Genomic DNA, 23,955 nt, shown 5'->3' on the forward strand with positions numbered 1-23,955 from the left:
GTGCGGGATTCTGATAAGGGGAACTTTGCAGACCTGGTCTGAGAGGGAGGCACTAAGGACAGACTGGCAGAGGTAGCCAATCATGCCTGTATCCCAGTTAAACTTCCAAGGTCCTCTGGAGAACCCAGAAACCCAGAAATGGTTCATGAATGAGTGGTTCAGCCGCCCCGGTCAGAACACCCCCACTGCCAGCCAATCAGCAGCTTCCCCCAAAAACGGCAGGCCCAGCTCATCACCCCCCGCGCCCTCCCTCTCCCCAAGGGATGTTCTGTAACTGTGCTCAGTATTTCCCCCGAGTTTTCACTATGGTAAAATGCACATAAGATGGAATGTATCACTTTAATCTGCCCCAGCCTCTGAGTCGGAGGCATTTCCATCCACACTGTTGTGCAGCCATCACCACCGGCCAGCTCCACGACCCTTCTCTCTCCTGAGGTAAATCTGATTTTTGTCTTTGATAGATGAACTCCATCCCTATTGGCTTCCCTGTACACGGGGAACCAGTGGGCTCCTGATGAACGATCTATGCCTTCGAGTTCCTCCTTGATGCCAGACATCAGGGGCCCCCAGGGAGGCCAGGCTCCTGGGGAGGAGAACTCCGTGGGCTGTTCTGAGTTCATAAGAAGCAGGGAAGGCGCCTGCCACTGGCTGAGCGCCCATCATACGCCAGGCACTCCCAAAATGTAGGTAGGAGAGGTGTGAGGTAATTATTCACTTTATTTAGAATTTCATTATTTAATATTCAAATGGATAGTGTGTTAGGAAGAATTCAGTGGATTGTTGCAGCCCACGCCTGGATCTCGGAGCCCTCGGTCTTCATAAAAAGGCAGCAAGCCTGCACTATTTCACCTCTGGGCCTTTCCCCCAAGTCCGAAGTTACCCTGGGGATTCTGCGCTAGCAGTGTGTCCTCACGTGGTTTGGGGCAGCTGGTGGCACGGAGCTGCTGCCCACCCGCCCCGCAGACCGCAGTCCACCCACCGCCGTCCTTACCCTCTCGCTCCACTCGGTGAGGAACCAGCTCTTGGCGCAGGGCCCCATGTCGCAGTTCTCGATGTCGCTGGGCCGCAGCTTCATGTTGCACTCCTCATCGTCAACCACGTCCCCGAGGTTGCTCACACACTTCACGTCCCGAGTCCTCTGCCCCACTCCGCAGGGCACCGAGCACTGAAACCCAGCAAGCGCATGTCAGCGCAGCGGGCAGGGTCAGCCCCCGGGGACTCTCGCCACCCATCCCCTGAACCCAGGACCGGGGCGAGACCCCTGGTTGGCCAGGCCCTCTGCCATGCGATGCTACCTGGGGAAGATCCCGGCCCTGAAACTTCACACCTTTTCTCTCTAAGACCTTCTTGGATGTCTTGCCTACTTTGAGCCTCTGGGCCTCAGTCCTGTCATCTGTAAAATGGGAGAGCAGGACCGGAAGGAGGAGTTGGCTCTACCAGTGGTTGGTGGCCTTCACTCCACCACGCTGCCTGAGAGGGAGGAGACCTGTGTGCACACGACTCCCGGGGGCTCCCCCTGAAAGTCAGCCCTTAGGTCTGTCCGGTGATCAGCACATCCTATGGTTTGCCGGAAAGTCCTTCCAGAAACCCTCAGGGTGGGTCCTCCTGGAGACCCCAGGTTCTCCCATATCAGGTCTTGGAGGGGGGAAACGGGAGGGTGGCGGTGGGTCTCGGGGGGGGGGGAATAGGAGTGGGTGGTGGGTCTTGGACGGGGAGCTCCCACGGGCGGCCCTGCCCCGCGTACCGAGGTCCAGTCTGTCCGGATCTGCCACTCGCTGCAGATCTTGAGCTGGCAGGTGCTGGTGGTGCCCGGCTTCTCCAGGTGCTGGCAGCGGTAGGGCTGCACCGTCAGGCTGTGGTTGGCGTACACCTGGCGGCACAGGACCTGGCGGTGCTGCGTGCCCAGGCCGCAGGTCTTGCTGCACTCGGACCACTCCCCAATGTCCCAGCTAGCTCGGGAGCGAGACAGCGAGAGGGACAGGCGGGTCAGTCAGCAGGGAGAGAGGCCGAGCCAGCTCTCAGAGCGTCAGAGCCCTCGCCCTCGACCCCAGCCTGGAGCGGTGCCCGGCGGTCCGCCTACGGCCGGGGGCCCCGTAAAGGAAGCAGCTTTGCTCCATGTGCTGTTTACCAGTGATCAGGGCTCAGATTCCATGAAATTACAAAAAGCCGAGAAGGCACAAATAATTTCTATCTAGTCAAAAGAGTAACTCCAAAGGCTAGTTTTATTACCCTATAGGACACGACCCACTTCGGAACTAACTTAGAACTCTTATCCCAGCCCTCCTTATTTTCCATTAACTCTTTTCCCGCCAGCTTCACACGTCCTCTCCTCCGCCATCCTGCTTTGCCATTTACTTAAATAAGACGTCAGCGTGTGTTCACTGTGCCTTCAGATGAGAATTTTGATTTTATTAGTTTGAGAATTAGGGTTTTGACTCCTGTTAGGGCTTTTCCCCCTTGTTTTTAAAAAAATTAAAAAAAAAAATCATTCAATAACCAGCCCGAGCTCGTGCCTGAGACTCTCCTACTGACTCCAGGCAGGTGTGCCGGCGACCTTCATCATCCCCTCTCTGCACACAGCTCACCTGCGGCACTGACCTCCCTCTGTCTTCCCTGCCCAGCTGAGACCTAATTAATCGCTCTACTTTACCAAAGGCTGACCAGCTAATGGCCACGCGCTCTCGTGTTAACCCTGAAAGACAGGCGTGCTTGCTCCAGACAGCATAGACCAAGCCTCCCGCTCCTGAATCAGAAGTGGGCTGACTTAAGAATTACGTCATGTGCGCCACGAGGGCCCTATGCACAGGCAACCGAAAGTGGCCCGCTAAAGGTGACCGGAACAGAGAGGCTGTCTTACAAGGCTGGGCAAGGGAAGATGTTGCAGGGCTCCTCCTCGGGGGCCGGCTTCGTGCTCGAGTCACAGTAGCTCTCAGGCACCTCTTCGTGAGTGTTTCTGTGCACACAGCGGAAAATCGGGTACTGCGATCCTGCAAGGACGGGGAGGACACACCTGAATGTGAGGCTGTGGATGCCAACGCACAGAGACCCAGGTGCAGAGCCATCACACAGACACACACACACACACACACGTCCTCACTCCTGTGCTTACACACCACCCGCACAAGGGCTTTCCCAGGCACGGACGGGGGCAAAGATGGGTAGAGATAGCTCCTGCCTGCAAAGACCTTATCATGTAATTGTGGACAGGGTCTGAGTATGTTCAAAGGCAGATGAAATCAACTTTCATATGAGTTCAGGACACCAAGAGATTTCGCCAGGCAGGGGAGTGATGATAAAATGAACACACAGAATAACTCCTTGAAGGTTTTCTGGAGACATTGAAGAGAACGGGTCCCAGTGGGGTCGAGCTGCATCGTAGAGGAAGGGTTGGGTCTGTGCACATGTGTCTTGGCAGGGAGGGGGCTGTCCAGGCCGCAAACTCACTGCAAGTGCCAGGTGTGCTGAAGGCAGTCAGGTTGGGACAGAGAAGTAAGAAGATTCAAGAGAGGCTAGAAAAGCAGCTGGCTTCCCCTTCTGTAAATCACAGCACTGATCTATTGGTATTTAATAAATAATAAAGTACTGATCTAATGGTATTTTAGTTATTTGGGTATTTCTGCCTCCTATGAGATAGTGAACTTCTCAGGCACAGGACTAGCTCTTGTTTGTCCCTGTAACTAACCCCGGCACAGCAGAGTAGTAAGTGCTCAGTAAAAGTTTGTTGAGTGAATATTTATCAGAGGTCTAATGTTTCTTTTATTACTTTGCTAAACAAAATACTAATTGCCTCAGTTTTTTTGTTTTCTTTAAAAGTACAGCCTAGTGTTTCATACTTAATAAGACAGAGTCTATTTTGGAAAAAAAGTCAGAATTTGTTAAGTGGAATTTCTCGCTCTCAACTTAAAACAAAAAAGCCCATTCAGTTCTGCCTTCCTCTCTCTGCAACCCCCTGGTGGCCACACTGAAGTATTACAAATGGGTGTTTCAAAGCGAGAAACAGTAACTGGCTGAACGCGCAACCCGCCGGTCTGAAGAGTACGGTGCTTTTGTACAGAAACCTGTCTCCTCCCCACCTCCGCCCACCAACCCCAGTCCAGGCGGTGCCCGGTTCCTGCGGGCAGAGCACTGTCGTTTATGCTACAGCTCTGCTGCTGACTGGCCAGCATTGAAAGTTTCTGAGCTTGCAACTTGCCGTAATTTTAACTGTAACTACAGAGATAACTTTGAAGGTGCTTCTTAATATTTCATCAGCCACAAAGTGTTTCAGTGCTTCTCTAAGCTGACTTTGTGAGACACACTGAGCCACAGGGAAGTTCTAGTAAGAAACCTGACGGTTTATAAGACAGTTTTGACTCAGAAACAATCACCTGTTTAAACTCCTCTGGCAGTGAGAATTTACCATGCAGCTATAACTGGAGACCATTATTTAAAATAACGTTCCAATTAAGCCTAATTATTCGCTGAGTAAAAAGCAGTACTGGCTGTAAAATTAATAGGAAGCAAAAACTTTCGTGGAATTAAATTTTGTTCAGTGACGTATCTGCTCCCATTAAGAACAGACTTTTAATGACACGCGACAAACATTAAGTGCGTTGCACTGAGTTATGAAGATGAACGAGGTGCAGTTCACGGCTTGCAGGTCGCTCATTTGAGACCCAGCTATTAAGGGATCAAGTAAAAATTTTATTGTTTAGCCCATCCTTTTCTGTTCAGACCACGTGGGTTTAATTTTTCTACTTATGAATTTATGGATTAGAAAGCAAAGGTAACTATGCCAACCGCTCGGCCCTAAGGAGGGGAAACTGAGTGTCGTTAGCTGACAGGTTACCCCGAGAACGATCCGTGCCTTGGGAAGATGGCTCCCACCTGGGGCCGTGTGCACGTGGCCACTGTCTGCCTCCCCCAGGCTTCTCACCGCCTTTGCAGGACGTCTGTCCATGGTCCCGTCTCAGCGATTAGCCAAGGAAATATTCAGAGGCACTGTTATCTCTCCAATGGTGAGAAAACACTATATATCATAATATATATAATTATATACCTATAATTCTTGACTCCAGTGACTCGCAATGGTTTCTTTCTTTGGGTCAGTTCGTATTTCTGCAGAGAGGGAGGCTATGACTCAGACTGGCACCTGGCCTTCCCTTCATTGTCCAAGCATGCCACACAGTTAGTCCTCGAGTTGCTAGCAAGCAGGAATGGGGGGGGTGAGGTCAGGGGCTGGCTGGGCTTCAGGCAGCAGGAAACATCTGGGCTGAGTCTGGTCGGTTTGTATGCTGAGCGTGTTGATCAAGCAGAAGTTATGTTACGTTGGAGGAGGGAATCGCACTACAGGTCACCAGTGGGTATTAAATGAGGTGAGTCAGTGAATTCAGGGCACAGTGTAGAGATCAGTGAGGCACTGTGGAGAGATGGACAAAATAAGGAGAAAGGGGAAAAAGAACTCTAGACCTGGAACTCCGAGCCAAGCCACGAGTTTGACCAGACGGACAGAGGTCTGGGCAGTGACGGGGCAGAGCACAGGCCTCCTGCACACCGGCCACGGGCCCTCCCTGTGGTGATGCTGTCATGATGCTGAAAGTGTAACCCGAGAGGCACAGAAGTGTGTGGTCTGCTGAGCACTACCAGGAAGGACTGGAGAAGAGTTTGGGAGAGGGCCTGTGTGGGGACGGATGATGAGGTCACAAGGCGGAAGGACCTGAGTCATGCAGAAGGGCTGGACGCACCGGCAGGCTCAGGATTTCTTGGTCGCGGCACACTTATCAGTGCCGCTGATGACCGTGAGATGAGCTAAACGTTTTGTGCATCCATGCTGCCTCCCTGCCCTGCGTGTGAGGCCATCGCTGGCCGGGAGCAAACCTCGGAGGAAGCAGAGGGGTCCCTCTGTCACGCCTGGTACGGAACAGGTGGAGACCGTGGCAGGACCAGCTGGGTGGGTCGGCGCTGCACCCACCCAGCGAACACAGGCCGGGTGCGAGTGCGGGGGGCTGAGCCCGCGCGGGGCGCGAGCTCTTATTCGTGTCCCGCTGTGTCCGCAACGCCCTGCCTTACGGTCTCCAGACAGACCCACATCCCATCCTCCTGGGAAGGCTGGGCCAGGCTGTCTTTAAAGACATGAAACGGAAGAGAATCTTCTCCCCAAGCCCTTGAGATCAAGCCACACGACAAGAGTTTTTATCCTTTTTAGAACTCGCCCTTGGTCTTACCTAGTTCTGGTGTAGCTGGTTCCTTTAACGGGCATCGCACCGCCGCCTAAGGCAGAACGTTTCAGTGACGACACATTTTGATCCTGGGCTCCTATGAGTCACATTTCGTGCTCCTTCCCTCCTCGGTGCCGTGAACAGATCTTCTCTACAGCGATTTTGGCCTTAACGCATAATTAATCTGTGGCTTCCTGCTTTTTATCAAGACACACTCAGCAGGCATTTAACTTCCCCTCATACTGCTTACAAAAGAAGTCGGCACAATGACTCCCCACTCCACCTGCTCTGCACAGCTCCTCATAAACACGGGAAAGCCTCCAGAAGCCAGCGCTCCAGGTGTGGAGCCGCCCTGGAACCAGTGAAGGTTCCAGGCAGGAAGGGCTCCCAACCCCAAGGCGAACCAAAGACTTGAACTGGATTCTCAAAAATCACTAAGTCAGTGCTTTTATGAAAAAGATAGAAACTTGAGAGGAGGCTGTGGAGGACTTTCCCATGTGTCGACGACCTCATGGTTTCCAAATCTGGAACCCTCACACACACATCTCTTGAAGAAAGCAGCAGCTCCTCAGGGGTACAGCCTTTGCTTCCATGACAACCTCCCCTCCAAGAACAGCCATTTTAGGGTCACAAATAGCACTCTGCTAGAAGCAGGAGGCGACCGCCACGTGCATGAAGGAAATCACGACCGCACAGTCACACACGCCCTCGTGATGAGGACCTAGGGCGTCCTGGAACAGAGAAGCAGCTTCAGTGTCCGACCCCGCAGAACATCCGATCAGGGGTTTCTGGACAGCACTCCCACGCCTGGCTCACCCGTGGAGTTGTCAAGGACTCAGGGCTGTGAGCACACTTCACAGTCCAGACTGCGACGTGGCCCCTTCACACAGCCGCGCTCTGCTTCCGGACTATCACAGCCCTGCTCTATTTAAGTCTCCCCTAAACTCCACCTTCTCCCCAAATCCTTTAACTCCATCTTTTCTCTCCGCTGGCTGGTGGGTGGTTTCCCTGCTGTGGAAACTGGCTTTGTGGGGCTACACGTAGTTCCTGGAGGTCTCAGTGGACTGGGTTCAGGTGATGGGACGGACAGAGGATTAAGAATTTACTGAAGAGGAGGAAGGGAGTTGCAAGTGTTGCTGAGTATGAAAGCTGGCGAACTAACCCTTCAAGCTCCCAAAGCATTTTTTTTCCCTGAAGGTCCTTAGATTTGAGAATGACTTTCGACTGGCGTTTGGCCAAGAGCTCCACATCTGCGACGTGTACGTCAGCCCAGACCTTGAGGCAGGTGAGATGGTCTCTGCCTGTGAACGGGCGCGCGGTGTGGGGAAGGGCCCCCTGGGCGGCCCAGTGCTCAGGGCTGGGGATGTCCTCAGAGCCCTGGAATATTCTGCTCATAAGAGTTTTCTGTGCAGGAGATCTTGGGTTGCACCGTATCAGTCTGACAAGTGAGCTGAGGCCAACAATGTGGTGGGTGTGCAGGCCTGTTTTTGCTGCCTGAGGCCTTGGGCCACAGTGTCTAAGTCTGACCTCTGGGTGCTAGCGGCTGAGTAGCTAATGCCGGTAATGTGGGGGCTGTATGCCTGCGTGATTGAACCCCAATACCCTCCCCGGACACCAGAGCTCGAGGGAGCTTCTCTGGTTGGCAATGCTCAGCTCGTGTACAACACTGTTGGGAGAATTAAGTGCATCTTTGAGCCACTGTACCGGGAGGGGAGCCCTGGAGGCTGGTGCGTGGTGTCTCCGGGACTTTGCACTCTTCCCTTGGCTGATTCCAATCTTTTACTGTAATACACGGTAACCGTGAGCACGGCGGCTTTTCTGGGTCTCGTAAGACCTTCCAGTGGATCTCTGAGCCTGGGGGTGATCTCGGGGACCCCCCACTCCCAACGCAGCGTCACACTAAGGAGCCGTCTCACAGTCAGGCTCAAGGGAGGGAGGGTTTGCTATGTGCCCACCAGCACAGTCCCCGCCCAGGGGTCTCAGAGACCCTCCCAGCCCGCCCGCGAGCTCACCTTTCCCGCAGGAGGCCGAGCACTCTGTCGTCCCCAGCTGCTTCCAGTTGTGGTCCCGGCTCCGCCGCGGGGGCTGTGGCACCACGCTGTCCGGCCGATGGGAAGAGAATCTGTCTGGATGCCTGACCGGGAAGGTCTGTGCGGATTCCGGAGTGAATATTTCAGGCGCCCCGCCGTGCACGTCTGCCCTGTCCTCGTCCCCGTCTTTCTCTGCTCCCTCGTCCTGGCTCCGCCTCTCTGGGACCAGCTGGCCATTGAAGGGCTCCCCTGCGAGAGGCAAGTGCACACACCCCAGAAGGAAGGTGGGTTTGGACGGTGAGTCGTAAAGAGGAAGTTGCTCCAACATTAGACATCAGGAGGCACAAGCTCATTCCTAGCTCACGGCACACAGATTTGAAACAGGCAGATGTTACAAACGAGTAAGAAGAAGATGAACGTCCTGGTGGGGGGTGGGCCAGGGCCTGGGAGAGGCGGCTTGCGCGGAGAGAAACACCGACGGCCAAAGGCGCATAACCACGCTCAGTCCACCCACGACGGGGAGCAGTGTGCAAGGAAGCAGCCGGCAGCAGCAGCCCGCCTGCCTGACAGCAACGATGAGCCCCCAGGAACGCTTAGCGCCCTAACCGCCCATGGAGGGCGCGGGGACCCACTTTCACACGCTGGCCGGGCCTGCCAACGGACTCAAGGTTTTGGAGGGCAATTTGCCAATATCTCTCCAAATTTTCCACGTACACACCTTCTGACCTTGCGATTCAGTTTCCAGGACATTTGTCCTACAGGTATTTCCATTTTTTTTTTTTTTTACATAAAGCTGTGTGGACAAGCATGGTTACTAAAGCATTATTTGAAACAGCAAACCTGTAGAACGGACTTACATGTCCACTAGTGGCACCAGTTAGAATAAATTATGCTACAACCACGAATGAAATACTATGTCACTTTTTTAAAAGAATGAAGCAAACACGTGTTGTGACATGGAGATATGACTGATAGGTAGTTGGTGAAAGAAAAAAACGCAGGCGGATCCATGTGTATACACACACACGCACGCAGATGTGGCGGATCCGCGTGTGTACATCTACTCATGCGCAGATGTGGAGGGAGACTTTTTTGAGAGATTAATTTGTGTTTTGTTCTTTATCGCATTCCTCCTCCTCTCCTAGTCCAAATGGCCAAATTCTTAGATTTTCTTGCCTCAGATTTTTGCAGGAAAGAAAGAAAAAGCTGCTGGAAGTCAACAGCTCTTCTCTCCCGTGGTGACAGCCTGGGTTCCCCATACGGATAACGGGTCCCAGAGGGGCCAGTGGAGGGGAGGGAGAAGGGAAGAGTGGAGAGTGCTGAGGGGAGAGAGAGAGAGAGAGAGAGAGAGAGAGAGAGGGAGAGAGAGGAAGATGTCCAAAGCAAGGGGAGGTGGGCTTCTGAGGTCTTGGGTCCCCTGGGCGCCACAGACCCTAACTCCACCTTGGGTGAGTGTGGGATCCCCCAGACTGACTGAGGTTGAATTTTCTCCCAGTTCCAAAGAAGTTTCAAGTTGAGGTTAGATTTACAACGACTTATGGGGAAGACTGGCGTGCTTATACCTGGATTGTGGACAACGATTTGGACTGGCTGCAAACGTGTCTGTGTGTGCACAGCAACGGCAGGGCAGGAGCCCACCAAGCTGTTCAAGAGCGATTCCCTCTGGGGCGCTGGGAGAGGACGAGGTTGGGGGTATTGCTTTAAAAAATAAACAGACCTGATACATATTCTTAGAGCAGTTTAAGGCTCACAGCCAAATCAAGCGGGAAGTGCAGGGAGTTCCCACCTCTCTCCTGCCCCAGCCCCGTGCACAGCCTCCCACACCACCATCCCCTGCTAGACGGTCCATTTGTTAAAACAAATGAACCTACACTGACACATCACTGTCACCCAGCGTCCATGTTACGCCACGGTTCACCTTCGGTGCTGTACATTTTGTAGGTTTTGACAAATACAGGACGTGTATGGACCACTGTAGTATCACACAGAGTAGCTCCACTGCCCTGAGATCCTTGTGCTCTGCCAGTTGGTCCCTCTTTCTCTGCCGGCTCCTGGTAACCACCGACCCCTTTACTGTCTCCACAGTCGTGCCTTTGCCAGAGCGTCACACGCGCGCGCGGAACCACACGGCACGCAGCCTTTTCAGACGGCTGCTTTCACCTAGTGACGTGCAGTTGTGGTCCCTTCGTGTCTTTACGAGGCCTGACAGCCCATTTCTTTTTAGCACTGAATAATATTTCACTGTCTGGAGGAACCACAGTTTCTTTATCCAAATTCACCTACTGCTTCCAAGTTTTGGCAGTGAAGGAGCAGCTGCACTTCACTTTACATACGTGTGTTTTGATTGAATAGTGCTCAAACATTCACTAGTTTAATATAAAATAATAAAGCAAATCCTAGGGTTACTGTAAAATGCAGTTGAAACAGGGTTTTCACCACCCTTCCTCTAGGACGTTACTATTGAGTTGCCTACTCACAATACTTCAGGGTTTAAGATACTACATGCAAATTAAACCAATAGAACTGAGCCCAGCATCCATGCTGATATAAACGAGACTAAGGTGTTTCAGATAAAACATTCGAAAGGCTTGTATGTACCTTGTACGCACCGGGCACGTGCTGGGACGGAGACCTGATTCATTCCATACCCCCTCCCTCCCAAACCAAACCTTTGGGTGCACGTTCTTTCTCTCTATTTTGTAGACTGTGAATGTGTTCAGGGAAGTTACTGACTTGCCTGAGGGCGCACAGCAAGAAAGTGGCAAGTTGAATTCAAGCTTTGGCCTCCTGACTCCGCTGATACGGAGGATGAAGCCTGGTCCAGAGTGCCTCTCCTCACCGGCTTCTTCCAGCTGGCCCCTCTGGCCTGCCCTGTCCCAGGCAGCTGATCCCGGAGCCTCACTGCCCATCAGCTGAGACCCATTACACTTGCTGTAAGTCATCATCGTCCCCTATGCTTTCAGACGGTCTGTCCAGCTGCCCCTGTAAATCAGCATCAGACCTCAGTAATCTCAGTATCTTGCCACCTGAACTTGGTTTCTCGGGCTGTATATTACTCCTGGAAACGTGAGTGGGCTGACCTGGAGTTTGGACGACACGTGCACCCCACGTGCCAGGCACACACCAGGCTGTGGTCTCCCGGCTGCCAGGTGGCTCCTCCCCGACGTGTGACAATCAGATCACCTGATTATCCAACTGAGAACCCAGGGAAGGATGAATGGACCCGGTCTCGCGTCTGTCCCCTCACTTCCTAGGACAGGGGTTGGACCAGGTCCCCTCTGGACAATGTCACAAGCACAGGGGCTAGTGACCCAGGCTGGCCTGAGGTCACTGTGGGGCCTGGGCACATAACGCTTCCATTTCCTTACTCCTAAAACGGGGCTAGCAGTAGTGCCTCCCTCTGGGCCCCGCTGGTCGGATGGGTTAGTCTACATAAAAGGCTCAGCAGTGCCAGCAAACAGCCAGGACTTGGCGTGCGTGAGTGATCACAGTGTTCCTGCAGACCTTCCTGTTTGAAAGATGGAAGAGACAGCCTCCATGTGGGTGGTGGGCTCCCCCATCACTCAGCGAAGATCCCGGCCAGGGGCTGTGACACACGCAGCAGCACCAAGCGAGCGCTGCCGGCTCTCTGCCAGCGGAGCCCACGGGAAGGGGGGGCTGGCAGGTGAGAGCTCATTCTTCTCTTCTCACGGGTCAGAGGAATGTTAGCAGAGGCAGGAGGGGACCAAGAGAAAAGGCAAGTGGGAGGCAGAACACTGTCCCTCTGAAGATGTCTGTGTCCTGATCCCTGGAGTCTGGCTTGTTATTTTATGTGGCAAAAGGGACTTTGCAGATGTGATTAGGTTCTCCTGGATTTTGAGATGGAGAGGTTGTCCTGAACTGTCTGACCGAGCTCAGTGTAATCAGAAGGGTCCTTATAAGAAAGAGGCAAGAGGGCCAGAGACAGAGAAGGAGGTGCTGAGAGAAGAGGGTCAGAGGTGAGGAGAGATGTGAAGGGTGCCACCCGGCTGGCTTTGAAGATGGAGGGAGGAAGCGGCTGTGAACCAAGAAGTGTGGTGGCCTCTTGGAGCTGAAAAGGGCAAGGAAACACATTCCTTCCCAGAACCCGTGGAAGGAACATAACCCGCCAACACCTTGATTTTGGCCCAGCAAAGCCCATTTTGCAGGGAGGGAGAGGGTATAGCTCAGGGGGAAAGCGCATGCTTAGCATGCACGAGGTCCTGGGTTCAATCCCCAGGACCTCCACTATAAATAAATAAAACCCATTTTGGACTTCCGACCTCCAGAACTGTAAGACAGCACGTTTGTGTGGTTTTATGCTCCTAAGTGTGAGGTCGTTTGTTACGGCAGCAGCGGGAAACTAATACAAGACGTGGAACTGGAAAGTCAGACCGCGAATGTTGACTTCGTGTTTGGGTCATGTGCATGGGACACTCTTATCAGGGAAGCCTCAGGCAGATGGCGAAGCATCCTCTGATTCCAAGGCCCCTTGACTCTAAAGTACGTGTCCGCGGGTTGTCTCTGCGCTGACTGAGAGACACAGGGTGGACACACAAGAAGAAGAGGGAAGGGCTTTAAAAGTGCTTGAAATAAAATAAAATAAAATGAAATAAAATAACAGCGCTAGGCAGCAGAACAAGCGGTGGTACCTGGTCTCCTGTGAGGCGGCGCCGGGGCGCTGATGGCGTTGCCCCCCATGATGACGTACTCGTAGTGCACTCCCGGGTTAGGCTGCTGGTGGATCATCTGGCAACACAGAGGGGCGCGTCAGCGCCAGGCACGCGGGCACACCCTCTCCTGCTGGCTCCGGCCCAGCCGTGTGAGCGGCACTGACTGTAACTGAGTGGACGGATTCACCAATATTAATCTAATAATGGTAGCGGGCCGGGGACAGACTAAACGAAGGCGGTTTCCAGATGGCTTTTTGCTATTGGCTTTTGAAGAATGAAGAACGTCGTCTTTGAGAGAATCAAGAAAAGTAGGCTGCAGGTTAAGATTTTATAAATTCCTAATAGGAAGAAGGGAGCCATGGTAGTGAACCCGCCCACTGGCTCCCAATCAGCCTCTACCACGGCTTAGATTTTGCTCACGGTTCTCAGAATGTCCAAAACAGACACTGAAGTTTACCCTACGGAGAAGCCGTCTGGACACCAGGTGGCCGGACAGAGCCACGCGGAGAGGGGCCAGACCTCCCGCAGAGCCCTCCGACCCCTGGGCCCAGCAGGCCGACTCTGGAAGGGTGGGCCCCAATCCTCTCCCTCCCTGACCCTCTGGGTTCCAGGCCCTCTCCTCCACGGAAAGTTCCAGAACCACAGAGAGATGGGGTGAGAAAAACCGGCATAAGGTAAATAAGCTTCCCTGGGCCCTGTTCTCTCAGGAACCCTCAACAAAAGCTGCAAGGGCTGTGGAAGCCAGCGGTCAGACAGCCCAGGACAAAGCCACAAAGCCAGCCAGCGAGGCGCAGCAGAGCAAATCCCGCCCTGTCGGCTCTGGAGCGCAGACTCCTTTGTGCCCCAGGCTTTCCGGGCAGGAGGAGGCAGGGTGGGGCACTCAGCGGAGCAGCAGACCCGAAGCTGCAGCGAAGACTCGGGCGGGCGAGGAGACAGGGTCACGCCGCGCGGCTTCTCTCTCCGCTGCTTCCTAAAGGGGCCCTCCTGCTCCCCAGCTCTGTCACCTGGAGCAGGGGCCTTAATCTCTCAGCGTCTGACGTCTTCATCTGAGAAGCAGGAGGCCAGACTCACAGCTCATCTCTCAGGTCCTTTTAGCTACACATGTCCACTGAGTCACACTGCATGGGTGGGTCCTGTTTGGTCTAGGAGGGTGTCTGTTCTGTCCATTTACACCATCAGCCCTCACCCTTTCCCTACACGTAAAATGGGGCCTCCAGTCTATAAGTCATCCATGGAAGGCATTCGTGAGAAGCCCTGGGCTCCTGGCGTCCAGGAACCATGGCGGGCAGAGAACCCCCGAGGGACACGGTGCTGTGACCTTGGGCTCCGCTGTCTGCTCCGAGCCCCTCACTTCTCTTCTCACACAATCCGACAGAAAACCCTTCCCCTTCCTCCTTCCTCTGCGCCTCTTCTGAGGCAATGTTCTGCCAGTGCACATCTGTCCCATTTGCGAAATTATTATTGGCCACCACATCCCAGACCACCCACAGTGGGCCTTTCACACCCTGAGTTTTTACCTCTGATGCCATTTGAAACTTACCTAGAGTCCAACAACCAACTAGACAGTCTAAAAAAATTTTTCAAAATGAACTATAACAAGGCTTCCTTTATAGTTTCTAGTCCATGGGCCACTGGGCCCAGGAGGAATGAACAGGTAACCCGAGAGCTGGAGAAGTAATATTCATAAAACTCGAACTCAGCAGTGTCGAGGAGGCCAGCGAGGCTCTGGAGGTGGTGAGAGGACGCATGCCTAGCGGGGGCTCATTCTTTTTTATCAAAATGTGACTTTGAGCTTTTCTTTCTGGTCACTTTTTACTTCCTGATCTTTTTAAGGAGGCTGGATTCTAGTGGTTTCAGTTAAAAATAAGGACAATTTTAAACTCTGGGGCAACTTAGTGCTTTAGTTTCTTGTAAAAGAAACCAGAGTTCTGGCTTCTGCGAAGCGGGGGCCTTCTAGTAAACCTCTGTATTGTGACTCTGAGTAACCTGCGGGCTGGAGGACCCTGGAGCTCTCGTTTCTTCACTTGCTTTAATGGAATCTGAAGAGGGCTGGGGGCTGTGAGTGGTCCTGTCTTGCTTTAGGCATTTGCTTTCTTTTGCCATAAAAAAAAAACACGCCAGATTAGCACAGGAGGAGAGGGCCTGGCGGAGACCCAACGCTCATGAAATAAAGGATGTATTTTGCCTCTGATTTGGTTCAACAAGTAAAATTGGTTTTACTGGGTCAGTTAACTCTGAGGGTGAAAGCATCTGGCAGAGTGTAAGGTTTCTGTGAACAGGGCACCGTCAGAGGTGAGGCGCGCAGACGAGCGCCAGGCTCGCAGGGCACTGCCGGGGCGCCGCTCAGACGGTCTTCCTGAGCCGCCCTTCCTTGCTCTACGTGGGACCCCGAGAAGCAAGAAGGCAGAGAGCCCGGGCCACAGCTCAGACTCACGTAGACGTCCAGGATCTCGTTGGTGGGACCCTCCGCCAGAAAGGACTCCCCGGCGGTGCTCGAAATCTCGTTCGGACGCTTGTAGGTGAACATGGTCCCTCCGCCCTCGTACTTGCCGGGCCGGTCAATGGCCCAGTTCCCGTTGATGATGGAGCGCCCAGAGCGGCTTCGCAAGGCTGTGGAGAAAGACGAGACAGTCCTCGGTGAGCCCGGGTGTGCAGGACAGGCTGCCGGCCCAGCCGCCGCTCGCTCAGCCGTCAGGTTTGTCCTTATGACGCACTGCGAGCCGGGCGCCGGCCTCAGCCCTGGGGCGCGGGAGGCACCCAGAGCACCCCTTTGGGCGCAGTCACGTCCCCAGCCCACTTCCACCCCTCCCGCACTTGGACTTGGTCTAGAAAGGAAGGGCGGAAGTGGTCAGGAGAGAAGGATGTGGAAAATGAGAGGAAGGAGAAAGTTAGAGCAAGAACATAAAAGGGAGGGGGAGGGGGAGCAGGGGAAGGGAATTCTACCCATTTTCTAGGTGAGAGGTCGCACACTGGCAGCTCATGAGCTGATTTTGGCCCACAAATGGGCTTAGTTTGGCCATTGTAGTGTTTTGTTTTGTTTTGTTTTTAATAATTGAAACCAAGTTTAAGAACTGGGAGGTTTCCCATAAAAAATTGAGAGTTCTAGCTTCTCTTGTAAAACAAGAAGACATGTTAACATTGGCTCCACGTTCCCTCATGGCAGCAGTCACGCAGCTGAGGACGCCCTGTCAGACGGGGCCTGCGTGCTCGGCCGGCCCCACTCCCCGCCACTCCCCAGTGTTCCCCCACGCTGAGGCTAGGTCTCAGCTTCTTCCCCACTGATTTATGAATATGGATTACTTACTCCATTTATGAGCATGCTTGAGTTATTATTTTTCTTATAGACTAGAATTTTTCTTACAATTCTTTCTACTTGTATGTCTACTAAATGTGGCAAAGCTAAAGACAGGCCAAGCCGGTCACATGATTTCCCCTACTTGGGCACCTCCATTCATTTATATTACCTGGTTTCTGTGGGCTTTTTTCTCTTGGTTTTTCTCTGATTGATTGATTGATTGATTTATATTGAAGTATAGTTGATTTACAAAGTGAATATATATGTGTATATATATGTGTATATGTTCTTCTTCAGATTCTTTTCCATTATAGGTTATTACAAGATATTGAATTTAGTTCTCTGTGCTCCACAGTAGGTCCTTGTTTATCTACTTTATATACAGTAGTGTGTATCTGTTAATCCCAAATTCCTAATTTATCCCTCCTCACCTTCTCCCCTGGTGACCATAAGATTGTTTTCTATGTCTGTGAGTCTGTTTCCATTTGGTAAAGAAGTTCATTTGCATCATCTTTTCAGACTGCACGTAAGGTGACAGCATGTGGTGTTTGTCCTTCTCTGTCTGACCTGCTGCTCTTAGTGTGACCATCTCCGGCCCCCTGTCCGCTTTCGAGGCGGTGAGCTGGGTTAGCTACTCCCACACACACTGCCCGTCAGCCCTCGCAACGCTGCTAAGAAGGTGTGCGTCCCCATCGTTCGGAACATGGTTCAAGGATGAGGGGGACTTGTTCAGGTTCACGAAGAGGGGTGACAGAACTGGGATCTGCAGTCCACGCCCCGGAGGGAGGTAAGAAAGGAGAAGAGGGGCAGGAAACAAGGCGCCAGGGTTACCGAGGAGAAGGGACAGCACCTGACAGCAGACTCTCCTCCCTCTGACACTCGGTACCTTGAAACCCACAAGCCAACGGCAAACTGGATGTAAAGGAGATCCTGTTTCAAGCGGCCTGGTCACAGTGGGCCTGTGATGGTCACTGGCTCTGTGTACTTTCAATTTATAGAGTTACTGAACTTAACTTTCTACAACATATTATGAAAAATGTATACATAAACAAAAGTAGTGAGAATACAGGCATAGAAAAACACACTTCTGGTTACCAGCGGAGAAAGAGGGTGGGGAAGGCTAAACTGGAAGTTTGAGATTTGTAGATACTAACTACTATGTATAAAATAGATAAACAAGTTTCTTCTGTACAGCACAGGGAACTATATTCAGTATCTTGCAGTAACCAATAATAAGAAAGAATATGAAAACAAATATATGTATGTATGTGTATGGCCGAAACATGCTGTACACCAGAAACTGACACAACATTGTAAACTGACTATACTTCAATTAAAAAAAAAACTGAATTATTGGAGGAAAAACGAAAAAAAGTTCAATTAAAAAAAGAAGTAGTGAGAACAGTATACTAAACCTCCATGTACCCATCCCATCAACCAGCTTCAATAATTATCATGGCTTAGCTTGTTTCATTTTGCAAATCCCAGACACTGTTCATCCTCCCATTTTTCAGTAGGCACCTCTAAAGTGTAAGGACCCTTTGTTTCTTTAAGCCGGTTTCAGCAGCGTGTCTGCAACGGGCCTTCCCAGTCCTGCAGAGTCAGAAGCTGCTCAAAGGGACAGAAGAGCCTCCAGGGTCGAGGCGGCCTCCCCTGCAGACTCTGTCCCTGGCTGGCTGCGTGCCGTGGCTCCGGGGAGACCACAGCTGTGGGACACCAAATTCCAATTTGGAAAATCAGCTCAGCTTACGGAGTGGCAAGGAAGGGTCAAGAGTCGAGACTGAGGCTGAACAGGTTTGGGGCTGTTTTCCCTCAAAAGCACACCTCCTGGGAGTGGTCCCTACGGTGTCTCCATGTCCTCACCTTCCACTCATTTCTCAGCCATCTCCAGTCGGACTCCTGCCCCCGTTACTTCACAGAAACAATTCCAGCGAACGTCGCCAGGACCTCCGTGTCGCTAAGCCCAGTGGGCACGTTCCAGGCCTCCTCGTGGACGTGCCGGCGGTGCTCGGCACTCCCGGGCGCCCCGTCCTGTCTGGGACATCCTTTTCCTGGTCTCTGGGCACCACACGCGGCAGGCTTTCCTCCTGCTCTGGGGCTGGCCTCTGGTCCTTCCTTCCCGTCTCGTCCTTCTCCACTCAGCCATTACATCCTGGAACCCCTGAAGGACTCAGAGCAGACCTGAGCTGGGCGTTGTCCTCCTTCCGTGGGCAGTTTCCTCTATACCCACAGCGTAATGACTGCATCCCAGTGACTTCCATATTTATGTTTCCAGTCCAGGCGTTTCCTCTGGTTCCAGACTTTTACGTCTCATTGCCTCCTTGACAGCTGCACTCAGAGGTGTCGTGTGAGACTGAACTCATCCTCAACCTCATCTAGCATTTCTTTTTTTTCAATTGCAGTATAGTTGATTTATAATATTATATTAATTTCAGGTTAACAGCATAAAGATTCAGTGTTTTTACAGATTACACGCCATTAAAAGTTATTACAGGATAATGGCTATCATTCCCTGTGTTGTGTAATGTATCCTTGTTGCTGATCTGTTTTATACATAATCGTTTGTGTCTCTGAATCCCTCCCCCCCGATTTGCCCCTCCCCCCCTTTGGTAACCACTAGTTTGTCTTCTGTGTCTGTGAGTCCGTTTCCGTTCTGGACGTACGTTCATTTATACTATCTTTTAGATTCTCTATAGAGGTGATATCATACAGCATTTGTTTTTCTCTGTCTGACTTATTTCACTAAAAATAATATTGTCTAGGTCCATTCATGTTGCTGCAAATGGCAGAATTTCATTCTTTTTATGGCTGAGTAATATTTCATTATATATGTAAATCTCAAAACTTTATCCATTTGTTTGTTCATGGGCACTGGGGTTGCTCCTGTGTCTTGGTTATTGTAAAAAATACTGCTGTAAACATTGTGGTGCACGTATCTTTTCGAATTAGCGTTTTAGTTCTTTCTGGATACCTACCCAGGAGTGGAAGTGCTGGATCACGTGGTCATTCTTATTCCGGTAAATGGCACTACCATCCACCTAATTAGGAACCCAGGACTCATCCTGGGTGCCTCCTCCCTTCCTGGCCCCCTCTATACAATCCATCATCAAATTTATTTGACTTCCTACTTATTTCTTGAACTCATCTTCTTCTCTTCAAGTCCCCTGCCACAGTCCAGGGCCAAGCTCTGATTGGACCTCACATGGACTGATTCAAAACCCTCATTGGTCTTCCTGTTTCCCTTCTCTTCAGCCAGAGTGATCTTTTCAGAATGCAGATTTGATCACCAACTAGGGCTCAAGATCCTTCACTGGCTTTCTGTTTCTCTAGGAGAAAAAACCCCCAACATGAACAGGGTCAGGGCCCCAGGTGACGTAGTCCAGCCCCATCTTGTGTCACTGTTCTCTCTGTGGTCTGCTCCATGACCGTCTTTTAGCTCATCTAATACATCACGTTCCCTCCACGATGCTGTTCCTTCTTCCAGAGATGCTTCTCGTAACTCCAGATCCTGTTTGTCCTGTAGAAGCCAGCCCCGTAGGGCAATCTGCTCTCCCCCCAAGTCCAGGCATCTCTCTTCTCACACGCTCTACGAGAGGCAAGAGCCTCCCCTTCACGGCGTTTAGCTCAGCCTGCACACACACCCACCCAGAGCATGGCCGGATGACTGCTGTCTCCCGGTGCGCCGTAAGCTCCCAAAGGGCAAAGACAGCGGTGTTTCCTCACCGTTGCAGCTCTAGTGCCCAGCACAGTGCTCATCACATAGAGGAACTTAATATTTGCTGAATGCAAAAGTACGTAGTAGAAAAAGACAACAGCTCCAAACAAAGGCAAAGAACGATGAACAGGCAACGCACAGAAAACCAAGTACACCTTCCACGAGCAGATGCAAAGACGCTCTGCCTTGCCCAGAGCTTAAGAAATGCAAATCAAAACCACAGTGGGCTATTCTTGACCCACCGGCTTGGCAAACGTTTTAAAAGATTTCATACTGCCAGAGCTGCCAGGTGCGTGAACAAGCAAGCACCGTGATGCTGTTGGTGATTCAACATACTGCAGGGTGGCTGGGCCACACTCTTAAGACTTCAGATGCCCACACACCTGACCTGAGAATTGTGCTTCTAGGAAACTACCCGAGGACACTCCCCCTGTAAGGATACAAAAGTGTTTTTAACAAGGAAACTCTCTGCAGATGGTTTTAAACAGAGAAAAACGAAAACCAACCTAAATCTCCACTGGTAGAGGATTGCGCAGGTCAGCTGTCGTCCACGACGGAATGCCCTGTGGCCCTGACAACGGTGAGGCAGGTCTGTGGACGTGGGGAAAATGCTCTGTGATGCATTTTTAAATGAAACAAAAATGCAGAGCAGCACATTTGGTGTGGTCTCGTTCGTGATATGCTCTTACTTAATTTTATTTTTTGACCGAAGTGTAGTTGATTTACAACGTTGCATTAGTTCCTGGTGTATGACGTTGTGACTCAATTATACATACATCACAGACTCTTTTCACGTTCTTTTTCATTACAGGTTACTACAAGCCACTGAATATACTGCCCTGTGCTGTACAGTAGGACTTTGCGGTTTATCTATTCTTTTAAATAAACAGCAATACTTTTAAACAAAAACATACATACGACACGTAGGCACACACGTAAAACTTTTTAGAGAAGGATGGTCCTAGAACTGTTAACGTCTGGGGACGGGGCCTGGGGTTTAGTTTGGGAGGGAGATGAGAAAGGAGACATTTATTATTTTACATCTTCTTACTATCATTTAAATTTTGTTTTTACCACACGCTTATGTAACTTTCTTTAAAGCTTAAAAATTTTAATTACTATGAAGGACACTGTACAAGCAGAAATGCTCCTGAGGGATGTAAGTACTCTCCCCCTGCCCCACTGCCCTGCTTTTTACAGCTTCTCCTTAAAAAGTCCTATTCAGATCATCAAAAGCCCAGAATGGAGGTAGGTTCTGGCTAAGATTTTATTGCTTTTAATGGCAGTGGTGTAGAAGAGGCTATTACCTGGAAACCAAAAAGTCTATTAAAGCAGCATTTGAAGTACCGTGGAGGGGACAGCTGCAAAGTGTCCCAAGGAAATCAGACACTGCGGCCCTGAATCTCTTTGCCGTCCACCACTGCGTCCCTCTAAAGGCTCAGACGAACTTTAAACTTCTAATAGCGAAGCATTAAATAAAAGCCACATTAGGTTTTTAGCCAGCCTGGTCCTGATTCCATACGCCCACGGGTTAGCTTCTGAAATAGCTCCCAAACCAGCCCCGACCCGGGGCCGGGGCCTCGCACATCGGGCACAGCTGCGCCCACAGCTTCTGGGCCTGGAAGCATTTCCGCGGCTGTTCGTGCGCCCAGAGCTGCCCCACAGAAAGGTGCAGGTGACCCATGGCTCTTGCTGGCGGCTGTGCTGCCTGAAGGTCAGGCTTCGGCAAAGCCTGTTTGAAAGGCAACCCCCAACCACGTCAGCAAGAGGAAGTCTTCACTCTCGTCGGAACTCTCGTGGACACTTGCGTTTTACTCCAGTTCTAGTTGTCAGCGCTGGGCAAGCATGTTCCGCCTAAACCATCTGCACCGGCGATGCCCGTCTCCAGGGCTCACACCGGATTTGCTTATACACCCAAGCCCGGCTTCTCATACGCTTTATCCCGGAGTCTTAATGCCCACCGTCGACGTCCTAGCCCCTGGCTCCCACAGTCAAACAGAGAAGGTGGTTTCCTCACAGCAAACAGATCACTGTGCGCTAGACGTCTGTTTCTTCCTCTGGAAAGAAAGGTTATTTGTGATTAGGTAGAGTTCAGGATTTGAACTCAGACACTCAGTTCCACACTCATTCGGCTACTCCAGCGTCCCTCAAAGTGTGGTCCTTGGACCGGCAGCATCAGCATCCTTTGGAAGCTGTTAGATGTGCAGGTTCAGACCGGCTGAATCAGAGACTCAGGCAGGACCCAGCATTTGGGTTTAACAAGAGCTCCAGCGGGTTGTGGCGCATTTAAAGTTGGAGAATCACCGAAGTTCAACCTCCTTTCCTCCTCTCTTATTTTTGAGTCCTGATCAGAAGCGAAGACTTCTCAACCGAGGAACGGTCTCATTCCCTTATTCTGGCTTTGCCTGGGCCGCAGGGCTGACACTGAGAGGGGGGAGGCCCAAGGACCAGCTTGGAGGTCGAGGCCTGTGCTGAGCCCGCCCTGTGACTGGCGCCCTCCACCCCGTCTCCGAGCGTTTAGGGTTCCCGGACCCAGCGGATTTCCAGTCACCAGCAATCAGTCCTAGAGGACGTCTGCCACGTGACTTCACACACGGGGTGGAGGATGCTCAGGGTTTGGATCTGTGACTAACCCTTGGAGGGTGCGCGCGTAAGACAGTCCAGTTCAACTCAACAAACAGTCATACTGAGAAGAAGCCTGTGTCCTGTACTGTTAAACCCTCGGATGCACGATTTCCCCACTTCCCCACCATTACACGCACTGGATGTGGATTACAGCAGAGGAGCCGCCGCCGCCACCGGGCAGATGATCAAGTTCCTGAACACGCGGGAAACTGGTCTGACTGAGCCATTTCATCTGAGTTAATTGCATTGGCAGCCCAATTTATAACTGCATTAAATTAAAAAAAATAGGATGTAACTTACATATAGCGAAGTTTTTAAATCAGTTCATAGCTGGACGAATTTTTAATATTTGCATCACGCCTGTGTTACTACTACCTGGATAAAGACACAGAACAGTCCAGTCCCCCCAGAAGGCTCTTTCCTGTCCCCTCGAGTCGCCACCCGACCCTCACAAGTCCCGGGGTTACCACTACTCTGCTGTCCAGCACCACGGCGTCCCTGTTGTTTTGAATTTTGTACAAATGGAATAATAACACACACATCCTTTCACACTGGACACCTTTTTCTTAACTTGATGCCATGAGATTCATTCCCCTTGTTGCGTTTATCAGTACTTCATTCTTTCTCATAGCAATTCAGTATTATTTTATATGTATATGCCACCATTTACTCTTCTATTGTTGATTGACTTTTGGGGTGTTTACAGTTTTTGGCTCTTACGGGTGAAGCTGCTGTAAACATTCTTGCATGTTTCTGCTGGACACAAGTCCTCACTTCTGTTGGGAACGTCCCCAGGAGTAGCACTGCTGGGTCACGGTACATGTGTGTGTAGTTGCAGTAGCCGCCGCCACACGTTTTCCCACAGCGGCTGCACCCTGTGATGTTGTTAGGAGCCAAGGGTCTCACTGTGGAAAAGGAGACGTACAAACACGGACTGGGAGAAGGCAACACAGAACCCTGCAGGGATGGATTTAAATGCGAGGTGTCAGTGTGAATTCATGATTTTGAAATAATGTGTGTGCACGTGCATATTTACATGTATGTGAATATGCATAGTTTGCGTGTGCATGTGTACACATACACGTATGAATTTCCTAGCTCTGTCTGCTAAGGGGGCTAAAAGGCAGAGACACCCCACTAGCAATGAGCACACCTGGTGCCTTAATCTTTGTCTCTAATGCCAACCCCATTAAAAGGTGCCTTTTTTTCTGGGAGAAAAGACTGGTTCCAAGGATAGGGTAGGGTAGGTATAAGGTAAGCCTGGAATTAAGGAATTGTTCACAAAAATGATGGGGACATGTCACAAGGACACAGGAGTCACCTGGAGGGGGCTCCTACTGGCCACATCTCAGAGAGTTTGAGCACCCAAAAAGCATGGTAATGAATTATAAATTACTGGAAAAAAAAGAAACTCACGGGTTCA

General features: G+C 51.4%; 1 protein-coding gene across 3 annotated transcripts in view; it reads right to left on the minus strand.

Annotated features, from left to right (window-relative positions):
- Window positions 1-23,955, minus strand: part of THSD4 (thrombospondin type 1 domain containing 4) — a 484,948-nt gene that overhangs the window by 22,081 nt on the left and 438,912 nt on the right. For all 3 annotated transcript variants that reach the window (XM_064480753.1, XM_031440907.2, XM_064480755.1), the window contains 6 exons: window positions 15,332-15,507; window positions 12,877-12,973; window positions 8,210-8,476; window positions 2,858-2,987; window positions 1,745-1,949; window positions 992-1,165 (listed from right to left, as the gene is read on the minus strand). In XM_064480753.1, coding sequence (XP_064336823.1) covers window positions 992-1,165; window positions 1,745-1,949; window positions 2,858-2,987; window positions 8,210-8,476; window positions 12,877-12,973; window positions 15,332-15,507 — 1,049 coding nt within the window. The remainder of the gene's footprint in view (window positions 1-991; window positions 1,166-1,744; window positions 1,950-2,857; window positions 2,988-8,209; window positions 8,477-12,876; window positions 12,974-15,331; window positions 15,508-23,955) is intronic.

Source organism: Camelus dromedarius, chromosome 29 (genome assembly GCF_036321535.1).
Source record: "Camelus dromedarius isolate mCamDro1 chromosome 29, mCamDro1.pat, whole genome shotgun sequence".
Taxonomy (NCBI): Eukaryota; Metazoa; Chordata; class Mammalia; order Artiodactyla; family Camelidae; genus Camelus; species Camelus dromedarius.